This window comes from Telopea speciosissima, chromosome 9, assembly GCF_018873765.1.
Source record: "Telopea speciosissima isolate NSW1024214 ecotype Mountain lineage chromosome 9, Tspe_v1, whole genome shotgun sequence".
NCBI lineage: Eukaryota > Viridiplantae > Streptophyta > Magnoliopsida > Proteales > Proteaceae > Telopea > Telopea speciosissima.
Genome location: NC_057924.1, coordinates 20,471,930 through 20,483,224, shown reverse-complemented (window position 1 = coordinate 20,483,224; position 11,295 = coordinate 20,471,930). Strand labels below are relative to the sequence as shown.

The 11,295-nt window shown below is 39.1% G+C and overlaps 2 protein-coding genes across 2 annotated transcripts; one reads left to right on the top strand and one right to left on the bottom strand.

The window, feature by feature from the left end:
* The first annotated feature begins 2,790 nt into the window (after positions 1-2,790).
* LOC122638741 (protein DETOXIFICATION 27-like) lies at positions 2,791-3,392 on the top strand. The gene is made up of 2 exons (XM_043831592.1): positions 2,791-3,048; positions 3,150-3,392. Exons 1-2 carry the CDS (start codon positions 2,791-2,793, stop codon positions 3,390-3,392), a joined length of 501 nt encoding a protein of 166 aa, XP_043687527.1.
* A 473-nt stretch (positions 3,393-3,865) lies between these two features.
* LOC122640795 (phospholipase A1-IIgamma-like) lies at positions 3,866-5,495 on the bottom strand. The gene is made up of 2 exons (XM_043834042.1): positions 4,852-5,495; positions 3,866-4,510 (listed from the first exon to the last, which is right to left on the bottom strand). Exons 1-2 carry the CDS (start codon positions 5,452-5,454, stop codon positions 3,896-3,898), a joined length of 1,218 nt encoding a protein of 405 aa, XP_043689977.1. The 5' UTR covers positions 5,455-5,495; the 3' UTR covers positions 3,866-3,895.
* Between the last annotated feature and the right edge of the window lie 5,800 nt (positions 5,496-11,295).

The window sequence follows — 11,295 nt, the reverse complement described above, 5'->3', positions numbered from 1 at the left end:
GAAAAAGATGGATAAATCACTTGTAACAATGGCATTGTTACTTGTTAGGCCCCCTCTAGTTGCAAGGGAAGTAATTCACTTGTAACAATGGAATTCAAGTGTACATGTATTTTTTAATTTGGAAATATAAATTATTACAAACCTCATTTAGATGAGATTCTCCTGACTTGCTGGGCTGTGCCTTTTTCCGTCGTACTTTCATCTTTCATTTTCCTATATTCTTTATCTTTCTCATCTCATCCCCTATCTCTCTTTTCCCATCTCTTTATCCCCTTTTTCTTGTTTAGACCTCAATTTCCCCCAATTGATTTTGTTTGGATCTTTGTAGTCGACCCCTTTTTATTTATTTATTTATTTTTTTGCTAATAGATCATTGAATAAAAAGATACAAAAACAAATTACAGAAAGGCCAAAACCAAGAAACAACCTAGCAGGCGAGGAACCCCACCTTCGGCATGGCCATCAGCAGGAATCTCACCCACCACTATAAAAATCTGAATCTCAACATGCCCATGGCATCATGCACCAACTGTTCTTCAATGTGTCTAGGAAAAACACAATTAAAATCGACTCCCCAGATTTAGGCGCCTGCTTTGCCATATAATCCGCAATGGGGTTAGCTTCTCTGAAGCAATGCAAAAAATTTCAATTGCAGGAATCCAGATAGGGTCTAAGAACCAACCATCTTTGAAAAACAAACCAAGGGATATTTGAACAGTGAATTGACATCACCACAAAGGCCAAATTAGATTCGATCCACAGGTCCCTTATTCCCATCTTCTTTGTAATGAAAAGACCATCCATAAGAGCCTCAAACTCTGCCACAAAAATGTTGCAGATCCCCAGAAATCGACTGAAAGAATTCACCACTTGGGCGTGGTGATTACGAAAAACACCACCTGCCCCTGCTCTACTAGGGTTCCCAAGTGAGCTACCGTCAATATTCAGCTTGATACAATTTGTATGAGGTTTGCACCAGAACACCTCGGCAATGCCTCTGGAAGAGGATCTAGAGATGGCCAGACCCAGAGATCTAACGCACACCAGATCAAAGGTTGTTCTAATCCCCTTAATCACAAAATTGCAATTCCTTATTTCTCCCTTAATACAGTCTAGGATTTGATTTAAATTTTGAGAAAGGCCCTCATGACATCTTCTATTGCGCTCTTCCCAAGTAACAGCGCAAATGATAACCACACCACCAGCCCAAGGATCCTTGACATTGGTACATCGTAACTTCCTCTTCCTCCATCCAAAAAGACCAGCAATAGAGGAAGGTCGAGCCCAGACAAAGCCAAACCAAGAAGAAAATTCCCTCCAAATGGCGTTGCTAACATCACAATAGAAAAAAAATATGTTGCAAAGAGGGACAAGACGGAATTTGTTGTTGTATTCTAAAGTGAATAGTAGCATTTTTTTATTTGATAAATTGTACGAATGAAAAGTTTATTATATGATAGGTCACTTGGTTGAAATAAGGTCTTGAACTTCACAACTAACTAATTCAAAGGTCAATTTAACTAAATTAGTCCTACGCACCGCACACAATAATGTATGAAGGAAAGGCTTTCATCATGAGGCGGTGCAAATAATAGTTTTCATATAAATAATAGGGAAAAGTAACCATGCATTGTCCTTGTGCAAATTCTAAAATACCCTATCATATAATAAAATAGTGGGGCACATAATGAAATGCTCTCTCCTACTGTGACCATGTGGGCCTTATATGGACTCCATATGGATGATACCACTCTCCAATGGCTTGGAAAGAGAAAGGGAGAGAGAGAGAGTAGGGGTATTCTTGTCATGTGAAAAAATTGGACAATAAAGTGGAGTACGTACTTTTATAGATAGAATAGAATAGGTAGATAGATCATCAAAGATTAGTAGAATGAATAAAATAAAGAGAAAATTACATGGACACCCCCTGTACTATGGCCATTTTGCTTACAATTACCAACATTTGAAACAATTACTTGACACCCCCCGAAACTTGACGGTGTTAGTCTGCTATTAGTGTTTAAATGAAAATATCCATTTCACCCTTATAAGTTATTTAACTTAAACTTATGAAGTTAAATGACCAACTTACCCTCCTTCTTCTTCTCCTTCCTCTCCTTCTTTCTTCTTTAACTTTTTCTTCTTCTTCTTCCTGCAACTACAGTTCAGCTGCAAAGGGAGGACCTCACCACCGTCACCATCAACGCATGATGGGTATATCGAGAGGGATTCTCGGTTTCTCACCCTCTCTGCTCTTCTTCTTCTTCTCTTTTCTTTTTTTTTTCAATCGGTGGAACCCTAGAGGGAGTAGGGGTGGAGTAATAATCTCAGTTCATCTCACAGCAATAATCCACTTATGCAGCAATAATCTCAATCCATTTATAGAGGTCAAAATTTTCAATCGGTGGAACCCAACAGTCCATTTGTAAAGGTCAATCGATGTACACCATTGCAACAACAATCTCAGAATGGACAAAATCAAACTGCCATACTATCTTCAGCTTGTGAACGGAAGGTTGGTTCCAAGATCTATAAAGCTGTCATAGCCCAAGTGGTAGAGGACATATCTCTGAAGGCTGACTCTATTTGCCATACGTTGGTGCATATGGAAGTAAGGGAAAAAGAAAGATTTTCACAACCATATTCAAGGGTATTTGCGCGTTTCAGCTTGGTTCCATTCTCTCTCAAATTGAGGAGGGGAGAGGGGGAAGATTAAGACACTTGGTCAGAATGGACAATTAAATAAGGAAGCAAAGTAATTTCCATCACAAACCCATAATTAACCATAACATGCTCAAAGAATCTGTTCCCTCATTATGGAAAATACCATTAATAAGAGAGAACGAAGAAGAGGAAGATTTAGGGAAAAGGGTTTGGATCGAATCAAAACTGTTATGGCACATCGTTAGTCTAGCCATCTTCAGCCGTGTCGCCTCCTACTCCATGAATGTCATCTCCCAAGCTTTCGCTGGCCATCTTGGTGATCTCGAGCTCGCTTCCCTCTCCATCGCCAATAATGTCATTGTTGGCTTCAATTACGGTCTCTTGGTACTTAATCTTCTCTACTCGGCTACACTTTTTGATGTTTTAATTGAATGTTCATAACAATCTCTGTTCTGGGTTTTGTTTGTTTTTTTTTTATTTATTAGTTAGGAATGGCTAGTGCATTGGAGACACTATGTGGTCAGGCATTTGGAGCCAAGAAATTCCATATGTTGGGAATCCATATGCAGAGATCATGGATGGTTCTGTTTCTCTACTCTGTTCTGCTTCTGCCCATGTACGTATTTGCTACTCTTGTTCTGAAATGGATGGGGCAACTAGAGGATGTGGCGGAGCAATCGGGTATGGTGGCGCTCTGGCTCAAATTTAATTTTATTTTTTGTACTTGAATCGATGAAAGAGATTTATTAGGGTTTAAATCTGATATCGATTAAGGGTTTTGGGTTATTTTGATTTGAAATTTGTTTAAGAAAAGAGATTTTTTTCTGAAATCGATTAGGGTTTGAATCTGAAATTGGGTTGTAGGAAGGAAGAGGAAGAGACTAAAAGGGTCACTTCACTACCCTTTAAGGGTAGTGTAGGCATTACAAAAAATTTAACCGATGACATCATCACTAAACTAACAGACAGGACTTGCTTGAAAGAAATGGTAAACTGCAGGAGGTGTTCAAGTAATTGTTCTAAATGTTGGGGAGACTAAGTAATTAGGTCATAGTATAAGGGGTGTCCCAGTAATTTTCTCAAAAATAAAAGAATATTACAGAGTTTACGTCTAGGCATATACCCGGATGATACAGAATACAGACTTTGGGTCTACCCCATAAATTATTGCAAAAAAATAAAAAATACAATAGAAAGGTACAAATCATATTGAGATTATATAAGATAACACTCAAAGCCCAAAATCAATGTCTTCCTGATGGTCCATTAACTTCCAAGAACCATTAGCATCTTGAACCATCCCATTATTCTTCTCAACCCACCATGAAGCAGGCACATGATATTCATCCTTCAATGCATCCTTGGACTTGTTAACGCGTGCGATATCATGATCGACTTCTAGCTTGAATCCTCCTTTGGACCCTTGAGTCCCAGCAACGCCATGCAGGTACACCTCCAAGTTATGCCAACCTGAAAAATTGCCAGGACGCTTCAAGTAGTTAGACTCTCTAGTGTCGATCTCTAGTTCCTGTCCAACATCGGCGTAGCCGAAGCGTGGGTATGTGGGGACAATGTCAGGGTCGTTGGTGATGCGCAACACTCGGAGGTCATCTAATTCGGAACAGAACTTCCGGAAGTCACCATCTCCAACGCGGGGACTGGCAAAGACGAAGGCCGTCACTAGGCATGCTTTGTCTGGCTGGTCCTTTGGCTTGTTTACTGCATTGGCAACTATATCTGCAGCATTTATTGTTGCAAGAGCTGCACCCAAGCTGTGGCCTGTTATAGTTATGCTGATCTCTTCGTTCTTGAATTTTTCTACTAGTCTCCTCACCTCAGTCAATACCTGAAATGTCACCAAACAAACAATTTAATCCACCGTTTTCTCTATCTCTCGAAAGGCCATCTAAGGCCTCCCCGTTTGGTTACAGGTGTAGTGGAGAAAAAACTGTTAATTAAAAATACAATTAAAATAAAATAAATGAAAGTGAGTGGGTAACAATAAAAAGTGGATGACGATCTTGGATAAAAGGTATTGCGCCAGCTTCCGTTCAGAAGTAGTTGATGACATAGTTTTGTAGTTTTTTACGGATTCTTGCAAAGTTAATGATTTTTTCTTCTTCTTCATAGGAATAAATAAATAAATAAAATCAAAAGAAAACAAAAAAAGCAAACAGAAGAATTTACCTGAGCTCTTGCACTGGACTTGTTGTAGAGGGAACGTGGATTATCAGAAGTATACATGGAGTACCAGCCTCGATGTACATCAACATGGTCGGCATCCGGCCCAAATATGGAATCTTCAGCAGAAATCAATATGAAATTCATGTCGTTGGCCCATTCCAAAGCTTGTTCCGTACCTCTCCATGCAATCACGATGTCTCTCCTTCCCAACATTTCCTTCCCTTCATCAGTCGCCACTGCAACGTAACCAATCCAATTGGATTCCTTATTCCATCCCTCCCTCGACAAAGACTTCACCATCAAACCATCTGGCAAGTCTACTGAGGATGTGGCATAGAGGAACTTGGTCACCTCATACTTGTATAAATTGCCTATATCCAAACCCACCTTCGAGAAGAAATCCGACCTCCCGTACCGGCTGCTTCCGGCATACTTGGACAACTTCTCTGAGTTGAAGGCATCGTATGTAGCCTCAGCCATTTTGCCGTAGTGGATGATGTATCGCCGGAGATCGATGTCGAGGGGGTCCAGCATGCTCTTCCAGTTATCCTGCCCGCTCAACTGCTTCCATCTTTTGGAAATGCTGCTTTCATTAAGGCTACCCATCCTTTCTTTGTTTCTAACTTCCAAACTCAATGAATCAAAAATACAAGTTTATACAGTCAATGAATCAGAGAGATTTCTCCTTGAGCTTCCCCTTAATTGAATTTTTGGGAGTTCCTTGTGTTTTCTTATCTCACAGATTATCAATTTATATATACTTGGAGTTTGGCTGGACCAAGTCATATGGTTTTCAAATCAAGAAGCTAAGAAGGTTCTTTCGCATTTTCCATGTATTTGGCAAGGGCAACCCTAAACCTACCATTCTAACTTGGTTCCACCAACTGGTTATTGATTGCTACAGTGTCAAGGGGTAGTCAAAAAATCAGACCTACTTTATTGACCCGATCAGATTCAGTTGACAGGGTCATGGGATTCCCTTTCATAACCTGTAATTACTTTGAAGCTCATGGTCATGGCTGTTAATTGTTTGTCCCAAATTCTCTACAAGGTTTGTTGTTTCATTCCTCAAAAAACCCTCTCAAGGTTCGACAGTAACTGGTGGGCTTGACGAAGATATCTTCAAAGAGTTGATTTTGCAACTTGCACCTTTTGAAAAAAACATTGTGACATTTGTGTTAAGTCCAGCTCAAACTTATCTCACACGTGTAAAATTATAGTTTTAACATAGTATGATAGAAAGGTTAACATTCACTTATCTGAAAGTTCAACAATTACAAAACGCACGTGGGAGAAAAATTGAATTGGATGCATGCTTTTTCGCTAAAACGATGGAAGAAATCTTAATTAGTAAATGATGGTTATGTATACTAACTAAATTTGACGTGGAAAATCTAGGTAAGAGACCACTACTTATCTAAACACAACTATTGGAAAGCGAGACCAGGCCTCCATATGATAAGTATTAGAACCGCGTAGTCAAGCCCGGCTACATACCAACCAGTCTCTATAAATGATAAGTCATTAATTTAAGGGAAAATTACATCCCCTCCCCTGTACTATGGCCTAATTACACATTCTTTATCTGGATTTTTCCCAATTACACTCGGACCCCCTCTGGCTGATGGTGTTATCCTACTGTTAGTTATAGTTTAGAAAAGACTATTTTACCCTTATACTATCTTCTTCATCTTCTTCTTCTTGCAACCCCACCCACCCTATGGTTGACGACATCGCTGACCTCACTGCCACTACCGGTATCCATTTCACTGCCCTTAATAAAATACAAACTCAATCTATCATCTATGCTAATTGTCTCTGCTACCTTCCATGTCCCGAAAAAACCCCTAATTTGCCAATCTAAACCCTAACCAGCAAATCTAAATGATCACCAACCTCGCTCTATTTTAGCCACTAGACATATGAATGCAAGGATGAAAGGATTTACATATCAAGACCGTCTCGGACACAGCAACTTAAAAACCCGTACCTTAGTTGAAGGAAAAATAGAAAATTGTCAGTTTTTTGGTCGGGTTGTTCTTGTCCTAATGGGGTTTGCTTGTACGGCAATGACACTCTGGCACTGGTTCAAGCCAGGCAGTCGTTCATGAACAAGGATGAGATGCCCATGAGATTACAAAACATAAACCTTGTGTTTCCACTTCGAGGTGGAGCAGCAAGTTAATAGAATTTTTATTAATTTCTCCGGCTTCAATGTGAACTACCGGGATCTTACGAAGCCTACAGTTTTTTTTTTTTTTTTTTGCTGAAAGATAATATGAATTAAAGAGAAGGAGGGTAATATACAAAAGAGACCAAGAACAAAGAATTCAAACAAAGAAATCCACCCCAACTAACCACAAACCCAACCTCCAAATAGCGGAATAGGCAAGGACCGACGACAAAAAAAACAACTTAAATTCTCAACTTAAACGAAATCTCGATTGACAATGGGCATCCATCTGAAGCTCAACTGCAATCGACCCTGGAAAATTTATCATAGTGGAAGTGTCCTCGTTTTTAGCAGCAGATTTTGCAAGAAAATCCGCTATTGGGTTAGCTTCCCGATAGCAGTTAGAGATACGCCAATCTATGGAACTCAAGAATTTCTAAAGCGAGAACCATTCTTGCCGCACAAACCAAAGAACCAAACCTTTGGAGAGGAGAATAAACACCGCATTGGAGTCACATTCTAACCAAACTTTATGGACTTTGAGAGCTCTAGCCCATGATAGACCTTGGATTGCCGCTAACAATTCTACTTCGAAGTTGTTCTTAATCCCCAAGTAAGATCTAAAAGAGAAGATTACATTAGCATTTGAATCCCGAAAAATACCATCTGTTCTTGACTTGCCTGGGTTACCCAAGGAACAACCATCCACATTCAGTTTAATCCAAGATTGAGGTGGGGGACACCACGAGACTTCAAGGACTACATTTGATTTTTTGGGGATGATCGAAAGGCGGAGAGATCTAGCACAAACCAAATCTGTAACTGATGACTCATAGTTCTTGAACTTGGGGGAGATCAGGGAAACATCTAACACCAAAAATCTGCAAATGCCGGAGAAATTTAATGACTTTTCTTCTAACCTTCAGGGATTTCTTTCCGACCAAACCAAAAGAGGGATCAAGGTGAGACCCGAGCACCAGGCATCCTTGAGACCAATCACCCTGGATTTGTGCTTCCACCATTGGCTCAACTCCAAGATATAAGAAAATTTACGGCAGAGTACATGGAACATACCTCCACCATTAGGACCGAGATTCGCCATCCTCTATCGAATCAATCTTGATCTCTCTTCAATCGATCTTAGTTGACTCGTTGAAGAAGTAGAATGTTGTTGCTTTGAACTTCTTCTGGTTTTTAAAAGTCTCTCAATCTTTTTCACTTTTCACACACCCCTTTGATGGATAGATTGTGTGCTATATATATAGCTTTTAAAACCAGGGAGTCCAATCTCCTTAAGGCTCTCATCTCAATAATTCCTCCCATCAAGGACTTTATCTTAATGGAGCTTAATGAAGTGCATGTTCCCATATTCCACCATTAAGATGGTTCTTAAAATTTCAAAGAGGAATATGAAAAGATACTACTTATTCCCATATCCAACCATTAAGATGGTTAGAGTTTCTAAAAGGAATATGAAGAAATAATACTTTATCTCAATGATCGAAGTGCACATTCCCATTAAGATGGTTAGTGTTTCTAAATGGAATGTGAATTAATGTAATTACTTCTTATATTGTGCTGATGTGGCATTTCTTATCCTGTGCTGATGTGGCACAGAGGCCACATTGGCTTACATTCTCCCACTTGGCCTTTACCACGTGCAAAATGCCAAGCTAATTGATAAAAGTTCAATTCAATGCATGGCCATGCCGAACTTTATCCTAGGGAGCAACAAACATTTGAAATGAGAATTTCAATCCATGAATCATGGCGGTACATGTTCATACAAAGAACATTTCCTTCCATGTATCACTATGAATTGTCCTTCTTAGATCAAACCTTAATGTAGTATATCAAACTTTATAAATTAACCAAATGGTTAATTCTAAATCCATCAAAATTGCCCCTATAAACTTAATGGGCATCAATCATTACTTCAATTTAGAGTGTACACTAATAAAATAGTAATGATATTAATAAAAATTGGCAGAGAATTTTTATAAATTCCGGAATCAAAACTGTGGTCCACAAGTCATAACTTGAAAACTGAAATGTATACATTAACACAGTTTAAACTTGATTCATGACACTCAAGGAACTATATCATCCCATACGACGCACATGGTCAGTAAAAACTTTAGGTACAAGCCCTTTAGTCAAGGGATTGGCAATCATGTCCTCAGTGCCAATATGATCAATTGCTACTCGTTGATCCTGAACATCTTCCTTGACACCAAAATACTTGATCTCAATATGTCGACAGTGGCTTATTGAGCAAGTGTTGTTGGAAAACTTCACTGCCGCAGTGTTGTCACAAAATACCCGAATAGGCCTTTCAATAGAGGGTATAACTTTCAAGTCTGTGACGAACTGCCTCAACCAAGATGCATGAGAGACTGCCTCATAGCATGCCACCACTTTCGCTTCCATAGTGGAAGAAGTTGTCTTAGGTTGCTTGATGCTTCTCCAGGAAACTGCACCAGAAGATAGTAGAAAAATGTATCCCGATGTAGATCTTCTTGTATCACCACATCCAACATAATCTGAGTCCGAGTAGCCAACTAGTTCCAAATCATCAACTCGCTTATATGTAAGCATGTGATTTTTGGTTCCTTTCAAGTATCTTAATACGTTTTTAGCTGCTGTCCAATGTGGCATTCCTGGATTCTTTTGGAATCTTCCTAATACTCCCACTGCATAGGCAATGTCAGGTCTGGTACAGACCTGAGCATACATTAAACTGCCTACTGCAGATGCATAGGGAATTTTCTGCATTTGTTGTTGCTCCAAGTCACTCGTCGGACACTGTTCTAGACTAAGTCTGTCACCTTTGACTATTGGTGCTACACTTGGTTTAGAGTCCATCATTCTGAATCAATCTAAAACCTTATCGATATAGGCTTTCTGAGACAGTCCTAAAGTCTTATTGGACCTATCTCGGTGAATTTCTATGCCTAAGACATAGAAGGCTTCACCCATATCCTTCATTTCAAAGTTTCGAGTCAGAAACTCTTTTGTCTCATGTAGCAACCTAAGATCACTACTTGCTAATAAAATATCATCCACATATAATACTAATATGATGAAACGACTTCCCTTAAACTTTATGTAGATACATTGATCAGCACAATTTTCAACAAACCCAAATGAAGTAATTGTGTGATCAAACTTTAGGTACCATTGCCTGAAAGCTTGTTTCAAACCATATATGGACCTATTCAGTTTACATACAAGGTGATCTCCCTTATCCGATATAAATCCTTTAGGTTGTTTCATATATACCTCTTCTATCAATTCTCCATTCAAGAACATAGTCTTGACATCCATTTGGTGTAACTCTAGATCGTAATGAGCAACCAAGGCCATAACAATACACATTGAATCCTTCCTTGATACAGAAGAAAAGGTTTCTTTATAATCAATATCTTCCTTTTGATTAAACCCTTTTGCCACAAGACGAGCCTTATATCGTTCTATGTTACCTTTGGAATCCCTTTTGGTTTTAAAAACCCATTTACAGCCAACAGCTGTGGATCCCTTAGGCAACTCAACGAGCTCCCATACATGATTCTTTGCCATTGATTCCATCTCATCCTTCATGGCATTGTACCATAAGATAGAATTTTGGCTGCTCATGGCTTGTGAAAATGATATTGGATCCATATCAACTCCAATGTCAAATTCACTTGCTTGTAGATATACTTGATAATCTGAAGGAATTGCTGACTTCCTAGTTCTAGTGGATCTCCTTAAGTTTAGTTGTTCATCTAAATTTTTCTCATGATGAACATCGGGTTCACCAACAATCTGTTCTTCCTGTGGTATATCCATATGAGTTTCTTTCTCAACCTCAGTTGTAGAATAGGGTAATAATGGTAAAGGCAAAAATTATGTGCCATCACCTCCAGAGATGGAAGCTTCTAACGAAATGACAAGTTCCTAGAATTCAACATTTCTAAATTCAATGCTCCCACTGTTGGTGTCATCCTCTAGAAACTTAGCATTACGTGACTCAACTATCTTGGGTGTGTGTGTAGGACAATAAAATTTGTAACCTTTAGATCGTTCTGAATACCCAATAAAATATCCACTAATGGTCTTAGAATCCAACTTCCTTTCCTGTGGGTTATACACCCTTACCTCGACAGGGCATCCCCAAACACGTACATGATGTAAACTAGGTTTCCATCCTTTCCAAAGCTAAAAAGGTGTTTTAGGCACAGCTTTGGAAGGAACCCTATTTATGATGTAGACAGATGTCTTTATGGCTTTAC